The sequence below is a fragment of the Chrysemys picta genome, chromosome 1 (genome assembly GCF_011386835.1).
Source record: "Chrysemys picta bellii isolate R12L10 chromosome 1, ASM1138683v2, whole genome shotgun sequence".
Classification (NCBI taxonomy): domain Eukaryota; kingdom Metazoa; phylum Chordata; order Testudines; family Emydidae; genus Chrysemys; species Chrysemys picta.
In genome coordinates this window covers 154,847,910-154,871,067 of record NC_088791.1, presented here as the reverse complement: position 1 = coordinate 154,871,067, position 23,158 = coordinate 154,847,910, and the positions used below count along the sequence as shown (strand labels likewise).

Genomic DNA, 23,158 nt, shown 5'->3' with positions numbered 1-23,158 from the left:
TAGAAATGAGCAGGGCTGTCCAGTCTGGGCTTACATGTGCAGGGGGAGCCTTCTCTGCTCTCAAGTGGGAAAGGGAGGCTGGGTGACACCTTTTCTCCTGCGTTTATCAGGCGTTTGAGTTAAATAGGGAGCAACAGTTTCAAACAATGAATAAACTCCCCGCCCCTCTCCATTAACCTGCTTCAGCACCCGTGAGCTCATCAGCCCGGGACGGGGCTTCTCCAGCTGGCCGGCCAGGGAGGGAGCAGCAAGTAGCGAGCGCCCAGGCCGTGCGGTGTGGATGGGATGCAGAGTGTGGAGGGGGGGGCGCTGGGCCCGAGGGGAGCCCCCATGGCACACACCGCCCCCGCAGGGTGCTCGCGGCTCGGCAGCCCGCGGGGACAGGGGGGAGGGAGAATCTCAGCTCCGGAGAGCCGGGGCCAGGCCCGCTGCAGGGAACCTCCCCCCGCCCCTCCATGCGGCGCCTCCTCCCCATCACCCCGCAGCGCCGGCCCAGCCCACCTCCCTGCCCGGAAGTGATCGCCCCGGCCGGGGTTAAGGGCCGCGGAGAGGTCGGGCCGCGGCGGCCAGGGAGAGGGTGAGTCCCGGGCAGCCCCTTCCCCTGCGTGTCCCTCCCCGCTGCCATCGCAACCCGCCTGAGCACCCACTGCCGCCCCCTCCCCCCGGTGCTCTGGCATCCTTCCAGCCTTGCTGCGCCTGGCCCCGCTGCAACGCGCCCCCAGCCCCCGGCTGCAGGACCCATCTCCGCGCAGGACCCAACCATCCTCCACAGACCTCCTGCATTTCCAGTGCGTCCATCTTCCCGGCTTAACTCCACTGGGTGCCTCCATCCTCCCCCCTGGGGTGCCCTGCCTGACACCCGGGTTGTGAACGCGTCAGGGACACCATCTTCTCTTGGGGTGTGAGGCGGGTGTTACTGCGGTACAAATATAATAACCCCCTTAAAGTTCCCTCCACTCAGGGCTTTGAGCATGAGACACTGATCTCCAGTGTGAAGCTACCTTTGGTTCAGCTGTTGGACTAGCTCTTTAAGGACTCTTTAAACCATTGCAGGCTGATGAGCTTTTGGGAGACTGGGCAGAGCGACCAGAGATGCTCCAGCTACAGAGGATGAGGAGGCTTGCGGGGGCAAACTGCCTGCTCCGGAGACACAGCGCTACTTGGAGGAGCTCTACCAAAAATGCATCGTTTTCGGAAGTGCTGCAGCTGGAGGATAAAAAGCTCACTGGTGTAGTTTTCCCTCTCCAGGGTCTAGAGAAGTATCTAGCCTCGAACGTGAACACTGCAAGCTTCCGGACTTTCAACCCCGGCCTGGATGACATCCACAGGGCAGAGGTGCTTTTCAAACCCTCGGGCAGACACACGATTGATTATTTTAGTTCTGCTGTCCGCATGGACCATGCACCACAGCTGTCACAGCCTGAGGTGAAGCCATTTCCAGGGATGGAGAGGGAGGTGGTATCCTTGTTCCTGTGGTCAGAACACATGCTAAGTGGGGGGAGCAGGGAGTCCATCCTATACAGCATCGTCCCTATCTCCCCTTCCCTGAATTCATGCATTTGGGTGCTATAGTTTTGGCAGTTGGTTTGACCACATGGAGCCAAAAGAGAGCGTCTCTGTGCAGCCTCAGCCCTCTGTGAATCATGGGGGCTGCGTCAGCATGATCTTATGTAGGGAAACCTGCTCTGCACTGTCAATTCCCTCGGAGCAAGTGGTGCATTTTTGTCCACACTGGGCAGGTGAACTGATGGAAGCGGAGCTTTTGAAGGGCCTGGGGTCCAAGGACTAGACTAATGCCTGGGCTTTTTGCAGATGTCCCAAGATTTTACAGATCCTGGGACTTCTACAGAGTTGAAGGACTAAGTCCCTTATCAAGGGAACAAAATATTTATCCCTACAGATAGGACAATTACATGGAAATTTCATGTTGTCAGGGCTACAAAGTTTTCAACCTAACTTGGCCCTTCCGGCGACTTTTCATATAGGAGGGTATCAACTAGCACAAAGACATTCCCTGAAAGCGAGTCTGTCTTAGTTACATATATGGCCCCCAGCACCATGCTATCTGAGCACCTCACAATCTGTGATGACACCCCTGTGAGATAGGGAAGTGCTATTATCCCCATTTTACAGATGGGGAACTGAGAGGCTACATGACTTGCTCAGCTTTACACGGGAAGTCTATGGTATGGTCTAGAACTCGGCTCCCAAGACTTACGTGAGTGCTGTAGTCACTGGACCATCCTTCCTCGTCTAAGGTGGTAAGGCCACAAGAACTAATTGAGGATTTGCAGGAGTGACCCACTCCTGTTGCACAGGTGGGGTTGGATGAAGGAGAGAAAACTAACAGTAGTATCTCCTTTCTCCTGTCTCTCTCCAGGTGTGCTTTGTGGGCAGAAGCAATGTTGGGAAATCCTCCTTAATAAAGGCCTTGTTTTCATTGGCTCCCGATGTTGAAGTCCGAGTGTCAAAAACTCCAGTAAGTGTCGTTATGGGATTCCCTCCATCTCAACTGGAAGTTCCTGCCAGTCAGGGGAGATGAGAGAAAGAGGGATAACCTTAGCTCTGGGGTAACACAAAGCTCTGGGAGCGTAAGCTGGATTCTGTTCTGGCTTGTGCATCTTCAACAGAAATTTTAAGGTTCATTTGCAAAAGTCCTATTACTGGAAATATGAGGTGAAAAGAACCTAGCTTGACTCTCAGAGCCCAGGGTAAGTTTGCAGGGCTAACAGTTGGGAGGAAAAAAAGAATCTTATTACTCATAAGTTGGAGCACACTTGATGTGCGGCCGCTGAGACAAAACAAACACACAGCCCTACCAAGCTAATTTGTAGTCACTTTTTGAGAGTAGTTTGGCACTCAGAGCTAAATCCTCCTGTTCAAGTAATGACTGTGGAAAGTCTTTGAAGCAGTGGAACTGTCGCAGTCTGCTCCACACGGAGAGGAGCAGGCCACAGGGAGGCTGTGCAAGGGGCCGCCATACCCTATGGATCCACAGAGGCCCAAACTGAGAACCTCCCATAGGCAGAGACTAGGTTCTCTGGCTATGTGTGAAGACCAGGATCCGTAAAGCATTGGTTCTTCACCTTTCCAGACTACTGTACCCCTTTCAGGAGTCTGATTTGTCTTGTGTACCTGCAAGTTTCACCTCACTTAAACTATTTCCTTACAAAATCAGACATAATGTGCTGTGACACTTTTGTATTTTTATTACTGAAAAATTGCTTTCTTTCTCATTTTACCATGTAGTTATAAAAGACATCAACTGGAATGTAAATATTGTACTTACATTTCAGTGTATACTATAGAGAGCAGTATTGGTCCTGCTTTGAGCAGGGGGTTGGACTAGATGACCTCCTGAGGTCCCTTCCAACCCTGATATTCTATGATGCGACTTGTTTATGAAATTTGAGTTCATACGGACTTTGCTAGTGCTTTTTATGTAGCCAGTTGTAAAACTAGGCAAACATGTAGATGAGTTGATGTACCTCTGGAAGACCTCCACGTACCCCAGGGGTATGCATATCCCTGGCTGAGAAACACTGCTGCCGAGTGTTTTCTAAAATCCTTTCTGATACCATGGCTAAATAGTATGGTAAGTACTAGTGTTCTGGTGGCACCTTAAAGGCTAACAGATTTATTTGGGCATAAGCATTCGTGGATAAAACACCTCTTCATGAAAGCTTATGCCCAAATAAATCTGTTAATCTTTAAGGTGCCACCAGACTCCTTGTTATTTTTGTGGATACAGACTAACGCGGCTACCCCCTGATACTGCTCTAGAGTTGTAATTTCAAAAAATGTAAGTCCAGTACATCATGTGCCTACTGGACTCTCCTACGTGCGCTCATACAGCATCTCCCTCCTCAACTACATAGATTTGTGTAGTCACATTTAGACAAACTTAAGCTTGTGTATCAGTCGGGATGGTATCCTGTTTCTACTAAACCATGAAGTGCTTCCCTCATTCAGTCAGCTTGTCAGTTACCCAGGATACATTACAAAGTCTATTCAGAGTTTCTAATGAATCTAAAACACTTTCCAGTCTTCTAGGCCCATCGGATTCTTGGTTCTTGTCCATATTCAGCTCAGATTTTTAATGTTGGGCATAAAGTACCTTTTAAATAATCCCATGGTCATTTAGTAATATTTAATAAAGCCCAACCTTTCTCTCTCCAGGGCCACACAAAGAAAATGAATTTCTTCAAAGTGGGGAAATACTTTACGTTGGTGGACATGCCAGGCTATGGCTACCGAGCCCCGCAAGACTTTGCTGACATGGTGGAGGCCTATTTACAAGAACGTCAGAAGTAAGAGAGCCATTGCATGTTGTCGTGTTTTACCTGCAATCTCACAGTGCATCAGAACAGTGGGATGTTTGCGGAGATTATAAAAAGGTGGAGGAGTTAAGTGTAGATATCAAGAAGGCATTACCAACAATGGGGTGGAATGTATTAGACCACGGTATAGCTTCCAGAGTGAAGTGGTGGCATTACCATTGTTTGAGTCCTGTTTTGAAGCTTGGATGGATCAAAGCACTGGAAAATATTCCCCTTAGGTGCTATCCTGTATTGACTCCTCTCAGGATGAACTAGATAAGACTAATTCTCTTTTCCCATCTCCAAATCCTATGAGGTAGCGTCTCAGTTCTCTTGCTAGTTAACGTAGAAACAACCATTGTTGCATTGCCCCTCACTTGTGTTACTATCTGTATCTTTGTTAGCTTGAAGAGGACGTTCTTATTAGTGGACAGCTTGGTAGGATTTCAGAAAGCAGACCACATTGCCATAGAAATGTTGGAAGAGTTTGGGATCCCTTACGTTGTAAGTTATACTTTCTCTTTAAAACACGAACCAAAATAAAAATGTAAATTGGCCAGGCTCAAGGGCATTCTCTAAACATTTTGTACCTTCAGCTAGACGAGCCTCAGCAGTAGAGCTCTAGCAGTGAGTTAAAGGTGATCTGCACAGGGAAAAAAATTGTCCCCGCCCCCCCTTTTTTTTTATTCGTACTGTATAGGGAGGCCTGAAAATCTGTCTTTTTTAGGTCTGAATTTTCAAAATTGACCTTATTTTTGGTGCCTACTTTGACACCCCTTAAAGAGGCCTGATTTTAATAGGCTGGGTGCTCAGCGTTCATGTCCTAGTATCCCATTTAGATAGGACATGGAGCAGTTTGAAAGTGGTGGGAGGGTGATACATCTTGGCAAACATTTCCAGGTTTACAGTAAAGCAACATTCTTCCCCCCCTGCTCCCTAAATCTTCTCTTTATGGATTTGTGCAGTTTGTGTTAACCAAAATCGACAAAGCTCCCAAGGGACTGTTGATTAAAAATGTCCTGGAGATCCAAGACTTCGCAGAGAAACACACTCAGGGGTGCTTTCCTCAACTCTTCCCAGTCAGGTAAAGCTCACTTCTACTGATGTCTTAATTTTAAGCACCTGAAAAATACCAAACTCACTGAAAGGTATGACAGTTTGGGAGACCGAACTCCTGTTTATGCCCAGAACAGGTACAATGGGCAGTGTCAGGGCAAGTTACCCTCATGCTGATCCCATCCTATCTGAGGGAGAACCTCCTAAAGAGGTGAGAGGAGAGTTCAGCTTTCAAGGCCCATTCCTCGTTTGGTCTTTCAGATGAGACTGGCAGCAGAGGCACAACATATGATGGTGGGTTTTGTGGTGTGAATGCCTGTCTGCGACTACCGCACTCATTTTAAACAGACCACGTATGGGCAATAGCTTGGGACCAGGTTTGAAATGGTTGTGGCATTCTTAGGCATACCAAGGATAGTACTTGTAGTTATGCTGCCCAATACAAATTAAGGCTACTTTGCGCTAAGACTGTATACAAAGTATCCCCTCTGCAGATGGGGGAATAGGCAGAGAGGTAACGTGCAGTTCTACTCTGAAAAAGAGCAAGATAAAAATGGCATCTTACGTAACGGCTCGGCTGCCTGTGTGTAACTTTAACTTCAATGTTCTTATTCCGGTTAGCCCTGCAGAGCCTGTACAACTGGGAGAGGGAGCTGGGTTCTGTTTTGGATCTAGCATTAGCAGAACAGGTAACCAGTTTCTGATTTCAGGCCCAGCTCTGCCCTTGGTTACATCTGTACCACCTCACTGAACCGAGCTGCATGGTACAAATGTAACTGAATGGAATTTGGCATATAGAATCTTGTACGGGGGGTGGATGTGTTGGAAAGAACCCAGCTTGACTCTGTTTCTGGGGTGAGACACTGGCAATTTAAAAAATCTTTGTGTAAATAGAGCAAGGTTGATCTTGAGCGTGTCAAACATGGGACCTCAAAATGCTGCTTTTACAGTGTCAGTTTTCAGAGTAGAACTATGCTAAGGCCTAGAGCCACAAAGCTATGTAGGCTCCTAAGTGACTTGGCCAAGGACACACAGAAAAGCCGTAGCAGAGCTTGAGATAGAACCCAGATATCCATTGCTCTGCATTTGTGAAGTCACTTACATTGGTGCAAAAGGCTACCAAAAATCAGCATGGGGTAATGTTCTACAGCCACTTGGTATGGGTATAAGTGACTACCCAAAACCTGTGCTTTTAGTATCATATCTCCTCTCTGGGGTCGCTGCGCCCTTATCTCATGGGCTTGGGATTTTTTTATTTGATATTGAGCAGTGAGCAATTGTCAATTTGGGGAGATCAGCACTGGATTTTGTAAGATAACGTGTAAAGGAGTACACCAGTTTGTAACTGTCATGATAATGTCCCTTTATAATGAGATCCTGAATTAAGTGACGAGCCACAGCCAAGCTTCCATTGCTGAGCATGTTATACCTGATAAAAGTTCAAATGTAGCTCCTTTATGGAGAAACATAAATGAAATCCTAGGACATTGAAGTCAATAGGCCAGAATTTGACCCGTGACATTTAAATTAAGTGGTGTGTGTAACTGGGGAAAATCCTATGTAACATTTTTTCCTTGTTTAAAAAAAATCTCAGCAGAGAGCCCTAGTAAAAATATTAAACATCACTTTATTTTGAACATGTCTTGTGAAGTTGTTAAACTTGTACTAAGGGTTGCTGAACTCTAAACCTCAGCTGCAGAGTGTAGCAACTCTGTTATTAGTGCAGTAGTAAACTAAATGGAAGAATTAACACCTAATTTCATTGGATAGAAAATGTTTAGGGCACCACTGAGCTGTAATTTCAAACTCTTGTGAAGCTGCATTTTTGCACCAGAAAGACAAGTACTTCCTTCTACACACAAAGCTAAGTGAAGGGAATCTGTGATGTACCATAACATTTTTTGCTGATTCCACTCTGTGATTGTGCAGTGATAGAGTTAAAGTTGGTGCAGGAACTATACATTTCCTGATTGTTGTGGGACTAAATTATTGATGTTTTAAAATGTATCAGAAACAATTGGCTGACTTTGAAGTTACCTGTTACTCCAAGGGACGGTGGCAGCTTTGCAGAATAAGGCCTGGTCCCCACTAACGCCCCACTTCGGACTAAGGTACGCAAATTCAGCTACGTTAATAACGTAGCTGAATTCGAAGTACCTTAGTCCGAACTTACCGCGGGTCCAGACGCGGCAGGGAGGCTCCCCCGTTGATGCCGCGTACTCCTCTCACCGAGCTGGAGTACCGGCGTCGATGGCAAGCACTTCCGGGATCGATCCCAGAACATCGATTGCCTGCCGCCGGACCCTCCGGAAAGTGTAGACGTACCCTTAGGCACCTGCATTTAAAGGAAGCAAGGACCTGAACATGTAAATCTTTGTTTCTACAGTTCCATAGAGTATTCTGGCATCCACCTGCTGAGGTGTTTTATAGCCCATGTTACAGGAAACCTTCCCATGATGAATTCTTGACAGCCACAACTCTCCTGTTGTATTCTACTCATCCAGCACAACAGGTACCAACCATATTGCTCTGGACATTGCTTTTTGCTTTGTAAATAAGATAAAATAGTGAAATTATTTTGAGGGTTTGTAACAAGTTTCCTTAAATTTTCATTAACAAGTTGTGATTCATGCAGCAGAATGTTATCTATGATTTTCTAGATGCATTTATTGGTATTAATTTACTAAATTGACAAAAAATAAAGGATTTTTAAAGCTTCTGTTTTAACAAGCTTCCACTTGTTTCCCTTCCTTGTTATGAAGATAGCTTTCATTTAAAACCTGCTTCACAATTAAGGCTTAGATGCTAGAACATAGCGGTATAGCAAGAGAAACACCAACAGAGTGCATGTGGTCCTGGCTATAGCAACATTCTTTATTCACTGATCAGCTGTGACTGTCAGTCAATTTGTTTTAATACAGATAATATGAGAATAGTCACCCTATGGAATTTGAACTTGTTGATGTATGTGTTCAGTTCTAAATGTTCGTGCTTTCTTTAGTGGTGACAAGGAAGTAGCAAGAACACTCTTTCCTGCTGTCTTGCTGTAGGGCTTCCTACCTGGAGGTGGAAAGGACCTGTCCTTTAAGAAGTTATGAGAGGATGATGCCTGAAAAGAAAGTCTGGTACACAGGCTGCGTGGAGTTATGTGGTACCTCCACTCTATGCCCCAAAAGGAAATTACCCTAATGTAATCGAGCAGCAGTGGCTACAAGCTCATAGACTCATAGACTTTAAGGTCAGAAGGGACCATTATGATCATCTGGTCTGACCCCCTGCACGCTGCAGGCCATAAAACCATCCCCGCCCCTTCCCTGGACTCTGCTGCTGAAGTCCCCAATCCTGTTATTAGTGACTTCAATCGGCAGAGACCCTCCTGCTAGAGATCCCTGCCCCATGCTGCGGAGGAAGGCGAAAAACCTCCAGAGGCTCAGCCAATCTGCCCTGGAGGAAAATTCCTTCCCGACCCCAAATATGGCGATCAGTAAGACCCCGAGCATATAGGCAAGAGTCTCCATCCTGACCCCTTTTAGCCATTATGCTATTTACCTACCATTGCTTGGTTTTTCTTGACAACTATGTTTTACCATTAAACCATTCCCTCCATAAACTTATCTAACTTAATCTTAAAGCCAGACAAGTCCCTCGCCCCCACCGTTTCCCTCGGAAGGCCGTTCCAATATTTCACCCCTCTAACGGTCAGAAACCTTCGTCTAATTTCAAGCCTGAACTTCCCCACGGCCAGTTTATATCCATTCGTTCTCGTATCCACGTTAGTACTAAGCTGGAATAATTCATCTCCCTCCCTTGTATTAATCCCTCTAATATATTTAAAGATAGCAATCATATCACCCCTCAGCCTTCGCTTGGTCAGACTAAACAACCCAAGCTCCTCTAGTCTCCTTTCATACGACAGGTTTTCCATTCCTCTGATCATCCTAGTGGCCCTTCTCTGCACCCGTTCCAGTTTGAGTTCATCTTTTTTAAACATGGGAGACCAGAACTGCACACAGTACTCCAAATGAGGTCTCACCAGCGCCTTGTACAACGGAAGCAGGACCTCCTTATCCCTACTAGATATACCTCGCCTAATGCATCCCAAGACAGCATTGGCTTTTTTCACCGCCACGTCACACTGTCGACTCATAGTCATCCTGCGGTCTACAAGGACCCCTAGGTCCTTCTCCTCTTCCGTTACTTCTAACCAATGCGTCCCCATCTTGTAACTAAAATTGTTATTGGTCATCCCCAAATGCATCACCTTACACTTTTCACTATTAAATTTCATCCTATTTCTGACACTCCAATTCACAAGCTCATTCAAGTCTCCCTGCAGGATATCCCTATCCTCTTCCGAATTTACAACGCCTCCCACCTTCGTATCATCCGCAAACTTTACCAGCCTACTCCTGCAATCGGTTCCGAGGTCAGTTATAAATAGATTAAATAAAATGGGTCCCAAAACCGAACCTTGGGGAACTCCACTGGTAACCTCCCTCCAACCTGACAGTTCACCCTTCAATACGACCCGCTGCATTCTCCACCACCCCATCAGTTCCTAGGAGAAAGAGCAGATGAAAAGCTGTGACTTTGTGAATGGTGAGAAGATGACGACTGTTTTGACAGCACTTGTTAATGGAGCACTCTGCCGGAAGAATTAGTACTTACATAGCATCTATTGCCTTAGAGAGCAAGGCCTGAGGATTTCAAAGGGGTGGAGGTTACCTCTCCTTTTTGCACTGTGTTCTCTTGCTTAGCACAGACATCATTGTGGACCTCTCAGGGAACAAACCAAAATTCTAAAGTGATGACAACTGACCATAAAGGAGTGAACTTCCATGGCAAATGAGGTACATGCTGCATATCTGGACCTACCTTGTCCCTCAGTAGCAGCCTCCTATTCTTCAGGGGCACATAACAGATGTGGAATAAACTTCTCACTAAGTTGCATCTGTCCAGCAATGCCCACTAGATGGCATAGCTGTAGTGTTACTGATGGGTAAGATTTCCTTCCCAGAAAATCGCCCATTCTTAAGCTCCGTTTACAGTGGTGGAGTGAGGAGTACTGGCTGTGTTCTCACTTGTCTCTGCAGGGGCTAGCTGTATGCCATGGCAACAGGCTTCAAGAGGGGGGAGCAGCTGGAGCCTTTCACTGGGGCAGGGGAAGGCTTAAGTAGGAGGATGTTACACTGCTAAAAATAGCACTGTAGAGCAAGGAGGTAGGTGTGTGTGTGTGCACACACACACACAGCACGCTCTCCAGCCTGGGGGTTCAGGCATGTGCTCTTCACTGAAGCAATGTTGTTAAATACCAATGCTATGTCTGTACTCTACATGTGACTTAAGTGTAGATTAAGAGGGTGTGTGGTCAAGTGTCATAAAAGGAAATGCTTTACCTAACCTAATTGACCTCAGAAACTCATAGTCATTAGATGTTAATCCTGCTACCTGATAGTAGCCACTCCTAAAAACAGGATCTGGGAGTTGTTGGAACAGTAGCCTAATGCAGTAAACTAATTCTTATGTGCTATAAGCAAAAAGAGATTGATCAGAGTACTTAGGAGTTAAATCCATCAAGCAGAACAAAGAGAGAGTCAGGGCTCTGACTCCATCTATAACCACTGTTAGGAGTGCTTAGTGTCATAACAGCAGAGGTACTGTCCCAACACCTTGTGTCCCAAATGGTACATCTCTCAGGGGCAAAGAGTTTCCTGGAGCACATGCTATGGCTCAATGTCAGTTCTTGGTGAATAGTTTCAGGATGCTAGCAAACCTTTTTCAGAAGCATCCACTCAGTTTTGGGTGCTGCATGCTCTGGGCTCTTGCCAAGTCAAGCATCCAAAATTAATGGACTCTTTTGAAAAGTGTGTCTTAAATCCTATAGCTTCATATACATCTGCCTGCAGAACCCAAGGTGGTTCTTTTAAAAAAAAAAAAAATCACACTACACCAACTGCTATCAAAAATCTTTATGAAATACCTTTGACTGATACTTTTTTAAATACACACACAGTTTACATTTGTATGAACTTAATAAATATATACTTAGGAGTAACAGCTCTCAAACAGCACATTGTGGACCAGATCCCGTAGTCCTTGTACATACGTAATTACCATTAGATTGACTGCCTTGAGAGTTAGTGGAAGAAATGCAGGACTGGCCCAGATTACAGTTACACAATTGTGCTACAGGGGAAAAAAAGGCATAGGTGAAGTCCACCATGCAAGGGTTATAGAGCATTAGCTTTACTTTTATATTTGGCTAGGATTTGTTTCAGGTTGTCCAAGAGATCTTCAGACATAAATTCTTCAAACACTGTATCAGCTTTTGCATTATGCTCAGCCAGGTATTTCTAGGAAGAGAATGTTACTGGTGAGATTTCCAACTTTCGTTTTTAACCTAAAAGACATGCAGCTTCTGTGTCAGCACCATGTGCATCTTTTATTATTATCCACTGCATTGGAATAAGGCAATCTATCTAATTTAAATAGTAAAACTAGTTTCTTCAATAAAAAAATTAACTAAATAAACTCCAAGATCTGACTCGATAGTAAAGTAACTAGGTTGAAAACAGCTGTGTTTGACAGTGGCATGCCACCAAACTTTGTGAATTCCTAGGGCACAAATCTAATCCCTAGGAGTTCTTGTGAATGAAAGACATACCTGTGTTGCCTATTAAAATAGTCTCAACTCATAGGCTGCTGGTGTAAAAGCCAATCCTGTTCTTGAGGGAGGTTAGCATAGTAGAACACCAAAGGAGCATGGATAATTTGTTGATTTTTAGGAAGCTTTAGATCCCTCTTAAATGTCTGCAGAGTGACAGGTAGCTCTCTGCCATAATGCCTCTTCTTTACAGACCTAAGACTTTTTTTTTGCTATTTCCTGGTACGAACCTTCAGAGAAATCCCAGCTTCATTGAAGTTAATGGTGCAGGATGTCACTCTGAATATTTAAGTATGCCTCTTCTCTCCCCTAGTCTAGCATTAGTTGTTTCCACATTTCTCCTTCCCATTGAATGTGTATATTTCAGACTGGAAACATACAATCTGAATCTTGCACTTGGATTACAGTGTCCTAACCATTTACCTTCCCCAGACCTGAAGAAGTGCTGTGAAGCTCGTAAGCTTGTCCCTTTCAGCAACAGAAGTTGGTCCAATAAATATTACCTCACCTAGCTTGTGTCTAATGGCCTAAGCATTCATCTCCCTTCTGTAGCCATCCCCTGCACAGTCACTACGAGTGTAATTCCATTTTAGAAGGGGTTTTGATGGCCCAATACTTTCACTAACCTAGATGGATTTACACAGCAAACTGCACACTCTTTATGGCTTAAGTCCTCTTGATTAAAATTGTTTTCCCTGAATAAAGTTTCTGGCAACATTAATTGTGAGGCAGATGCTCTAGGGATAGTCAGGAGCCCAGAGTTCTATTTCTACTTCTGTCATTTCCCTGCCCTTAGCTGAATCCCTGGCCCCTCTCTGTGCCTGTTTCCCCTCCCACAGTTTATGTTGTCTATTGTAATGCAACCTATCAATCACATCCCACCCTTTGTGGATTGGTTAATAAGCCTTTGAACTACAGGAGAGGCTATTGTCATCTTTCCAAAATGATCTCTACTTTTTGCAGTTCTGATAACAGAGGGTCTGAACAAACTAGAACATCCACCCACATCAGCAGTACTGAACACCAACAATTCAAGTATTTGGAGACCTACAGTGTCTCCTTTTTCAAATACAGCCCAGGAAGAACAATTGCAATTGTTACTGCTATTTCATCCTACATTCAATCAGTGTGGTGACAGCTGTTTTAGGTGAGGTTGGCAGGGCATGGTGCTGTACTTTTGCAGCCTCCAAGCTCTTTGGCAAAAGCTTAATAGACATTGGAAGCATTACAAGGGGTCATTTTACCAGTAAACAGGTCATTTTACTGGCTCTGCCAATAATTTGAGGGGGAGGTTGGGAAGATGAGCTATGGAGAGAGTGTGTGCGCATGCACACACACACACACACACACACACACACACACACACACACACACACACACACACACACACACACACACACACACACACACAAAAATCAGTCATGAAATATCCATAAAAGGAACCCTAGAACAAGAGACTATTAAGAGGCTATTCTCAACACCACACACTGGTTGGGTGCTCTGCTTGCACGTGGCAGTTAGTTTCAGCACATTTTTAATCCACATGGAATTTGCTATTGTGTCACTTTGGGAGAAATTGTGGATTTTTCTGTACAGGAAGGGAGAAGGTTCAGCATGCCCAGACAAACAGGAGAGAGATTTGTTCTTTCCAAGGAGCTTGGAGACACTAACCAGTCACTTCCGAGAGAGAGAGACTGACTGACTTTTGGGGAGAACAGACCACCTCTTTCTTCATAACCTGCCATGAACTGGGCAGGACTTGGAGAAAGAGAGAGAGAATTAAAGAGGGGTGGCGTGGAAATGAACTGACCGTAAATTGCCTTTTGGGCAATGTATATTTCCTAACCATGCTTTCGTGTTAACAGTAATGGGTGTGACTTACCTCTACAGACCCTACATGAAAAGCCACCATCTCCAGGACACGGTACAACTTATCAAGCAGTTGCATTTTCTCTTCATTTGTTGTCCTCACAGCAATCTGGTGCCTGAGGAATACAAATACATTTCCTTAATTGCATGCCCAGGCCAAAGAGAAACCTCTTCATTTTAAGGTTGACAAAATGTAATAAATGTTAGAAAAACTCAATAGGCTGGATAATTTAAATCAAAGTAATTTAAATCAAGGCAATTTAAAAATCACCAAATGGAAAGCTTCGATTTAAACCTACTTTTCCATTTGTACTTCAGTGTCTTTCTAAAGGAAGGTGCATTCTCATTGGAAGATGCAACTATTAAAATGTTAATTTACAACTAAAGCCTTTTCACTAGATTTAGTGCATCTTTTTGCTACCTAAGAGGATACACTAGAACTATCTACATTTAAGCAATTATGTAGCTTAATATTTTCAGATTAACTGTACATTTTTAGTACGTTAGAAAATTGTGAGTGATACTGCTTATTTACTAGATAATTTACTTTTTGCTCTGATTTGTGTCAAGCTGTAGTAGGATGGTAACTGGAATTTAAACAAACACAAAACAGCATATAAAATACCACCTTAAATGTTTTGGCTAGATAATCTCTTATCAAAGCATGTTCCACCTTTACAACTAAATGATTTATTAAACAGAGATTAACTACTCAGTGGATTAAACTGGTTATTTCAGGTGAGCTTGGGAAAATTTTCAAATATGCCTAAGTAAAAGTGAGTTTAAATTCCTAGTCTCACCTAAGTCTCTTGAAAATAAGACTGTCTCCTAAATTACTCAGGCTGACCTATTGTGCCATATTTAAAAAGCTTGACCTCAAAAGTTACTCAGGAAAATACATCTTCTATATAGAAAACAGCTATTAACTCAGTTTGCTTGTTTTTTAAAATCAAGGATCATGGATTCAGCATATTTATTTTATTTCATATTTTAAGAGATAATACATTTAGACCTTAACATTTTGTTTCAAATCCAGATTTTAAACAGGTTTATTTTTATAAAAAATAATTTAAATAAAATAAAAATTCAATTTCAAATAAAATCTAATCCTGAAACTAAGACTATAGATAAAATTGAGTACCTATACAGTTTATACATTCTCTAGCAAGCATCTAGCCAATTCAGCATTGTCAGACATTACAATAACCTTGCATCTAATCTCTCCCAATACATTTTTAATCAGTTCAAATATATCAAAAACTCTATAAAGGCAGTGAACCATCCATGTACACAGGAGTATTTTTAGGTATTATATATAGATGTAGTCTAAGATGATCAATCTTAGTTACACAACAATATTATGCGTGCTTTGTAGTGTTAAAAATATTAACATTCTGCAGCTATATGTGTAGGGCTAGACTTTGAATGTGCATGGTTTATGTAGCATGGCACAAGATAAAGCAGGGGACAGACTCAGATTTGAATTCTATTCCTGGCTTTGCCACTGGCCTGCTGGGTGACTTTGGACCAGCATTTTCCCTTCTGGTGCCTCAGTTTACCCTTCTGTAAAATGGTGGTAATATGGACTTCCTTTGTAAAGCACTTTGAGATCTACTGATGAAAGGCTATAAAAAGAGCTAGAAGGTATAATATTAGGACTTTTATATGTTCAACAAGTGTGTCAAGTCTTTGGGCCTTTCTGTAGAACTTGAAAACTCAGACTCTTGATAGATGGGACATGGGATTGGAATATGTAATAACTAACATTCACATGGCTGGATATTAGAGAATGCATGAACTGTAAAGGATACTGAAACCTTTAACTACAATCCAGTCACTATTGAAAGTTAACTTCTGAATTTCACAGTATATGGAAATGTGTCCAAACACATACAGGTATGTCGGACTCACTATGGCAGACTCACAGTAGCAAGGCTGATTAGAAATGGGCTTTTCCCCTCAAATCAATTTAGTCAGTCAAAAAAAAAAAAAAAACCCCAGGGTTAATTTTCAAAAAGTGAAAAGGTTTCTTGACAAAGTCCATTTTCCACTGGAAGTAGCAGGCACTTTTCTTACGTTTGTCTTAAATTTTAACCAGCCCTTGCTATGGAGGCATTAATTAATACTCCATACTGCAAGGTTCTGGGAGGAGAGAGAGTCAGTGAAATGGGAACCATAGTAGATGTGCAAGACTAAGGGCTAGTTACATACTCAGTCAAGTAATCTTATACAAACTACAGAAATTCACCATCAACCCTCCAGAGTATGGTTTTCTCTCTACATTGCAATGCAGTCGACTTCTCAGGAAAAATCTGTTTTAAAAAAACCGTCTGGCTGTGTGCACTTACTTCTTCTGAATTTCGTGTAGCTCATTCATAGCTTCATTGAGGCCCTCGTTGACTCCAGCCTCAATTAGGTTTTTATGTATCTCTAGAGCTTGCAGTTCAGCTGCACTTTTTTCCTCTTCTTCTTTAGCCACCTAAGGAAGGATAAACAAATTCTGATCAGCAGCATGTTCCTCAGACTAAGTTTACCTACCAATAATTGAAGTCCTAGAACTTGCTAGGAGAGTGGACCTCCTGCCAGCAGAGGAATACAGGCAAACCCAAAGAATTCCCCCTATGAGAGGATCAAACCAAGGCCTCAGCAGGACAAACTTCAACTAGTAAAAATTATTGACCCCCTTCCCTTCCCCCCACCCAAGATTAAACAGTTGCTTTTTGGTTATATTGATAAAGAGGTGACAAGTAGCAGTGCAACTCACAAGCATGTTTTAAAAGGCAAAGCAAGTGTTCCTGGGTAAAGGTTCAACAACAGTCTGACAAGATGATGCGGAATGGGAAATAGTCCCAAACTTAGATCCCTTTAATAAAAACAAGTAACTCCTTAAAGGTTTCCTTTTTCTCTCTTTTCTTTCTAAGAGGAGCCATTGTTCTCATGGGCAGCCTACCACTCAGCCCCCAATCTGAGTGGGGTTCAAAATGACTTAGCAAGAACTATGAAAAAAGAAACAGGAAGAAACACTTCTCTCCTGTATCCATTAGATCAGCAGTTCTCAAACTTTAGCAACCCGAGGACCCTCATTTTGATTTAGTATTTTTTGCAGACCCCCAAGTTCCCTGCTCAGCCCCAGGCCCCACCCCCACAGCGCCACCCCTGCCCCTCCTCTTCCCTGCCTCTTTCCACCCCCTCCCCTGAGTTTGCCCTGTCCCCGCTCCTCCCCCTCCCTCCCAGCACCTCCTGCACACCGCTGGCTTGCAGGGGGCCCTGGGAGGTAGAGAGGGGGAGGAGTTGATCAGAAGGGCCCGCAGACCCCAGTTTGGGAAATGCTGCACTAGACGAGTTGGGCATCAGGTCAGGCATGAACTGTAATGAGCCAGGCATCATGAGAGGCTGCACACCCTGAAGTGTCCTTGCAGCACCAAATCTGAAATATTTTGCCCTGTCCATGCACGTTGGCACCTGCCTACACCAGCATGCTGCCTGGAATGGTTTTTGAGAACCTCACCAGGCTTTTTCTACCCCCTCCCCCCCCCCCCCACTTAGTGAGGAACAAGTGCGATTAGGACTGGATTAAGGCAGTCGGGGGCCCTAAACACATCACAGTGTGGTGCAAGTGAACTCAGTTTCTGCTGTAGAGAAGCCATCAACCAGGCAGATCCAGGTCCAGAAAGGGTTGCGGAAAAAGGTTGCAACAAGATATTTGTTCCAAGAACAACTGAGTGTCTAAATACTTCCATCTGAACAGAAACTGGGAACCATACCTGCCAACTGTTCAGAAAGAAATGGGAGGCAACACATCAACAACAACCAACATCCAAAGGGTGGGTGTGGGGAAAGGGAGCTCTTCTGCTGGAAGTTAGGCAGAGGGATAAGCAGTTTCTACTCATGAGATGCCACCTAAGACAGGACCAGCTGACTGTCCAAGGCCATAGAATGATTCATCAGGCTAAATTCAGAGTGACAGAGGGTGTAAGTCAGCGCAGAATTTAGTCCTACTTATTCAAAGATTTCTCATTTATTTTCACTTTAGAAAAGTAAATTCCTACCTTGAGCTTCTGCTGGTGATGGTCATCCAGCTTTTGGGCTTCGTCTTTCAGCAGTTTTATGTTGCTTTTCTTCTCTGCTATCACCACATTCAACTTCAAGAATAGATTTGGTTTAAAAAAAAATAAAACACCACACACCACATGTACAGCTGCCTGGAAATACCTTGCAAAACCTCAGAGTTATATAGAACTTTAAACAATAGACTACCTAGATGGAGCTGAAACAAAGGTCAAGGACCCTTACTCAAGTGCTAGAGATAAATGCTCAGCCTGAACTCACAATGTAGATATTAAGATAAGGGAAATACTGGAGAACTATTTAATGTCACGTTAATTTTCCCACATCAGGAAGCCAGATGAATTTATGTTCCCTCAGAAACAGAGAAAGGTGCTAGTGCGGTTGCAGAGTCCATGGAAAATTTTCACTGGAAAAAATAAACAGATGCTCAAATTTTGTACATTACCTTCGACCCATACAAATCATTTTCAGTGACACTGCTATAATTCTACAGTAGTCTGCACTTATACAGCAATAGGAAGATAACCCTTTTCAATGGGCATCTGAAAAAGGCAGAAAGTGAATGGACTTCTAATAAAAACTAACGAACAATATAAACTATGTATTTTATAAAATAAGTGTTTTTGTCCCAAGGGGTGATGCAATGCATTTCCCTGTGCACTAACTATTCTATCGCACACCTTCAGTAAACTTTCTCCTGGTTTCCTACTCTAGAGCAGGGGTCTCAAAGTCCCGGCCCATGAGCCATCTGCAGCCCGAGAACCGCCCGACTGCGGCCTGTGGAGGAGAGAGGCATGCAGCCACACTGCTGGCAATGTCTGCGGCAGGCGCTGCCCTCCTCCCCGCAGCTCCTATTGGCTGGGGGAGAGGGATAGAGATACCATCACCAGTTGCTGGGCAGAGTCAGCCATGGAGGCAGCATCACTTTTTTCCACAATGAATATAAACAAGTCAAAATACCGAACACAACTATCTGATGAAACCTTCAGGATTGCAGCAAGGTGTGCAACTGCTTAGTCACTGAGGCCAAACATTAACAAACTTACAGAACGGAAGTGTTGCCAGGTGTCTGGCAAAACACTAAAAACTCTCCGGCAGGCGAAGAACTGTATAAAGTTGTATGACAGTTTTATTATTTCTGAGAAATTCAAAATTAAAAAATACAGTATAAACATTTTCTTTTCTGAACACCATCTTCAGTGACATTATTGGCCCGCTGGGAGGATTTGAGGACTGGCACTGGCCCTAAGGTAAATTGAGTTTGAGACCCCTGCACTAGAGGGATAAAGTTCATTATGAACATACAGTATTACTCACTCACTCTCCTGGATTAATTTCAGCAATCTTTGCTTCTTTAGAGACTAACTGGACACCAATGTACATTAAGTATCAGTGTGCGGATCTCCGCTACCTAGCCCAAGCAGTAATGTCTGCTGGAACACTTCGGTGGCTAACAGGATCTTTTGTCCTGCTGCCACCTTCTCCAACATAGGGACCAAGCCAGTGTCTCAGCATTTAGCAGATTCCCGTTTTTTGTTGGATGGATTGTGGAATGATTACAGCACTGAATTACATGTCCTAAATGTGCAGAGGCTCAGGGTAGAGGTATAATATTTCAGATTCAAGACCTTGTACAGTGCTCAATTCATTTGCATGAATTAAGCAACGAAGGCTGGAGAGCTGAGGTGGTGAACTGCTGGTGCTGACTACAAATGACTATTTGTGTTACTAACAATACAGTTTTCAGAGTAGCAGCCGTGTTAGTCTGTATCCGCAAAAAGAAGAACAGGAGTACTTGTGGCACCTTAGAGACTAACAAATTTATTAGAGCATAAGCTTTCGTGGACTGTAGTCCACGAAAGCTTATGCTCTAATAAATTTGTTAGTCTCTAAGGTGCCACAAGTACTCCTGTTCTTCTTTTAACAATACAGTGTCTACCTTAGCACACATAGCGCCTACAACTCAAGTTAATTCACTGGCTGCTTTTTTAGGAATAACCTGTATTTCCTTCTCAGGTCTGGAGCTCTGCTGAAACAAATCAAGGAGCAGCAGACTCCTTGCCAACCAAGAATATATTTTGACTGTAAATTTCTCTCTATATTCATGGTTTAAACCTCTCACTTAAATTGGTTGTTTCACCATCTTACAACTCTGGTCACCTTATATAGCCTAGGCCTGGTATTTCTGCTTGCTGAATTCGTTTACTCTTACATGTTCTTGAATAGGAGAAAATCCACATTTGCTTGACCGAGCTGAGATCTGTAACACCTACAGGGAACTTGGTAGCTGGGCTTGCAATCCATACCCTCTGCTAGATAACTAAGAGGGAAGTTTGCTTTCCTCCAAAGATATTTACGTGCTTTCACTGTACCAAACCATACACATTTGGATGAAAATATTTTGTGGCAGGTGTTCAGTTAAAGAATGCGGATTTAAGAGAAGTTACAATATATGATCAGTAGGTTTCTCTAACCAGAAATGCCAAGAATAATATATAGCCCACTGACTCACTGCCTGAAGGCCACCATTCTGAAAATATTTACTATGTAAACCCCATAAGCAAAGATGTATAAAGCTTTTAGAGCTCACCTGTTCTAAGGAATCCTCTAAAATGATTTTCTTGTTACTAGCTTTACTTATTGCCTCTTCAGTCTCATCTATTATCTGCATAAGCGGAACCTGTAATGCACATTGAAAAAAAGACACATACAGATATGAGAGTCATGTGGTACAGTTCTGAAATTTACAAGGAATCGCTGACTGAATTCTGCCCATTAATGGGTATTCAAAATCTCTCCACATCTTTAAAACAGACTTTTTTTTAAAATCAGCCTGCCAAAGAAATGTTTCCTCCCCATATCCCAAAACATGTATTCTCCCCACCCCCAACCCCCACAAAAGTTACTCCTGCCAGGTAAGACTCAGCCCTACATCAGTGGCAGGTCGCTGTTCTAACATCACTGAAACAGTAAAACTAGTGCAGCACTCAAGACCCACAGACAGTTCAGAGATGCAGCCATGTAATGGACAGATTTTGCCAGGTGGTAGGTATTTTCCACCATTTTTCAAAGAGGCAGCACAGCTAGGCAGGGGAGAAGGAATAGAAGCAGTGCAGTAGGCTGGAGATGGTTGCAGGAAAGGGGGCACAATATATGCTGCAGCAAACAAAGAAAAGAACAAGTGAGATGAAGATCGCTTTAGAATTCTCCTCTGAGGGATTGTAGCTTTTAACCAATCCCTACACTTTTACTCCTGGGGGAATTCTGTGCCACTGCACACATGCAGAAGTTTTTTCCCCCCTGCAGAAAATACATTCTGCCTGAGAAGTGCTGCAGTTCTGCCTTTTGCCCAATTCTGGTGCCACAGAATTTTTTCCCTGCAGGGGGGGGAGGGGGGAAGGATTCTGCACATGCGCAGTGGCGCAGAATTCCCCCAGGACTAGAAATTCATCACAGCACCCTGCCTGTGGCACCAGGTTACAACAGAAAGAGTGGGGCACATGGGGCTGCTGGGGAAGGGAGCGGCGGGTGTCTCACACTGGGGTTCAGAATGGCTAGTGGGGGGGCACTCTGGGGCACAGGCTTAGGGGAGCTAGTAGGCTGACAGCGTTGAGCCAGGGGCTGAATGGGAGTGGGGAGGGAGGCAGAGACACATGGGGATGGGGGGTGGGGACAGCGGCAGATATGCCTGACTGAATGGGAGAGGTTTGGGGTCAACCAGTGTCTGCATGGGGGAAGGTTCCCCATCTCCCTAACAATCCCTCCTCCCTCCCCCCCCCAAAAACCTGTTCCATACTTTTCACCCACACTCAACAACACTCCAGGTATACTCCAGGCTCCTTCCCTCTCCCTCAGTTCCTCTGTTACCCCTGACTCCCCGAAATCTTTGCACTGCTTCTGACAGGTGCAGGAAATTCATTTAAATTACATTACAGAAATGTATTACTCAAAGTTCCATATTAATATGCTTAGTAAGAAATCTATTTATAAAAAAATAATAATTTTTTTTGGGGTGGAGGGAGGGAAGACGAGGAGGTCTATATTGTGTTATTTTGACAAATAAAATATGCAGGATTTAAAAATATGTGCAGAATTCTTAATTTTTTGGCACAGAATTCCCCCCGGAGTAAGTTTTGTTTGTGACACAATTATGTCTGTCCCTCCCCCTTTGATTCAAGGCATCTGGCTTGTTGATGTGCCCCCCCCCCTCCATTCTGTAGCAACAAGTGATGGGTGAAACTTTTTCTTTGCATATTATATATATATATATATATTTTCCACTAAAAAACAAACCAACTGAAAACAAAACGTTTTGGAAATATCGATTAGATTAGACATTCAAATATTGAGTTCAACCTGAACAAAGTAGTTTTAGTTTTTCGGTTTGAGGAAAAAAAAAACAAAATTCAGTTTCTGTTCAAGACACCCAAGTTTTTCCCAGATGTTTCCGTTCAGGCACAAAATGGAAAAAAAAGAATAATAATATTGATTATTCGTTCAGCTCTATTGGCAACATCCCACCGCAGGCTAGACTGTACTGCAGCTGGAGTAGGGATGTTCAAGGACGACCTTCCTTGTATTTTTCCTAACATTTTACCGCTGAAATACATACACTGTTCGCAGGACTCAAGTGTTCCAAACAAAAGCAGTTGTTAAAGCACACCTACGTTGATCTGCCTTCTGTATTTGGAGAGAGAATGGGGTCCATCCTCCGGGTTAAACTTAATCTCAAAATCGTGGCCTCTGGAATTTTCCATGCCTGCTGGGATTAGCTTCAGCTTCCGAGCCAGTTTGTGATAATCATCCAGCTGTGCTTCAATCTGGGAAATATGTGGAGTTAGAGGGACAATAAGAGAGAAAGACACTGAATAGAAAAGGCCAAAACATAGATCACTATTGTTGCCACCTCTAAGAGGGTGCCATTGCCAGGTGGCTTCAGAGATGCAGATATTTTGAGACCTCAGAAAAAAAATCTTTAAAATATTAGTCAGCACTGGAAGCTTTTGAGTGAGACGACCATTTCTTCTATTTACGGAGCAGCTTTTCGGCCATCAATCTCAAGGCACTTTACAAAGGAAGGTCAGCATCATTCTCCCAATTTCAAAGATGGGAAAACCAGGGCACAGAGAGGTGATGTGATTTGAAGCTCAATGGCCTGTAGACAGACAGACTTGAGTGGTTT

General features: G+C 43.7%; 2 protein-coding genes across 7 annotated transcripts in view; one reads left to right on the top strand and one right to left on the bottom strand.

Annotated features, from left to right (window-relative positions):
• Nucleotides 1–374: 374 nt before the first annotated feature.
• Nucleotides 375–12,743, top strand: GTPBP8 (GTP binding protein 8 (putative)). Of its 6 annotated transcripts, none has more exons than XM_065573677.1 (8): nucleotides 375–577; nucleotides 1,054–1,425; nucleotides 2,381–2,479; nucleotides 4,180–4,310; nucleotides 4,724–4,823; nucleotides 5,285–5,403; nucleotides 7,762–7,887; nucleotides 8,426–12,743. In XM_065573677.1, exons 2-7 carry the CDS (start codon nucleotides 1,093–1,095, stop codon nucleotides 7,841–7,843), a joined length of 864 nt encoding a protein of 287 aa, XP_065429749.1. In that variant the 5' UTR covers nucleotides 375–577; nucleotides 1,054–1,092; the 3' UTR covers nucleotides 7,844–7,887; nucleotides 8,426–12,743. The 6 variants fall into 6 exon arrangements, with proteins under 6 accessions (XP_065429749.1, XP_065429751.1, XP_065429742.1 ...); XM_065573679.1 differs by having other exon boundaries at nucleotides 8,377–12,743; XM_065573691.1 differs by having other exon boundaries at nucleotides 420–577; nucleotides 1,054–1,335.
• Nucleotides 11,333–23,158, bottom strand: part of LOC101933426 (kinetochore protein NDC80 homolog) — a 37,464-nt gene continuing 25,638 nt past the window's right edge. The window contains exons 12-17 of the mRNA XM_008176641.4: nucleotides 22,644–22,796; nucleotides 20,567–20,656; nucleotides 17,958–18,050; nucleotides 16,257–16,387; nucleotides 13,922–14,024; nucleotides 11,333–11,728 (exon numbers count right to left, since the gene is read on the bottom strand). Of these exons, the coding sequence (XP_008174863.2) occupies nucleotides 11,606–11,728; nucleotides 13,922–14,024; nucleotides 16,257–16,387; nucleotides 17,958–18,050; nucleotides 20,567–20,656; nucleotides 22,644–22,796 (693 nt within the window). The 3' untranslated portion in view covers nucleotides 11,333–11,605. The remainder of the gene's footprint in view (nucleotides 11,729–13,921; nucleotides 14,025–16,256; nucleotides 16,388–17,957; nucleotides 18,051–20,566; nucleotides 20,657–22,643; nucleotides 22,797–23,158) is intronic.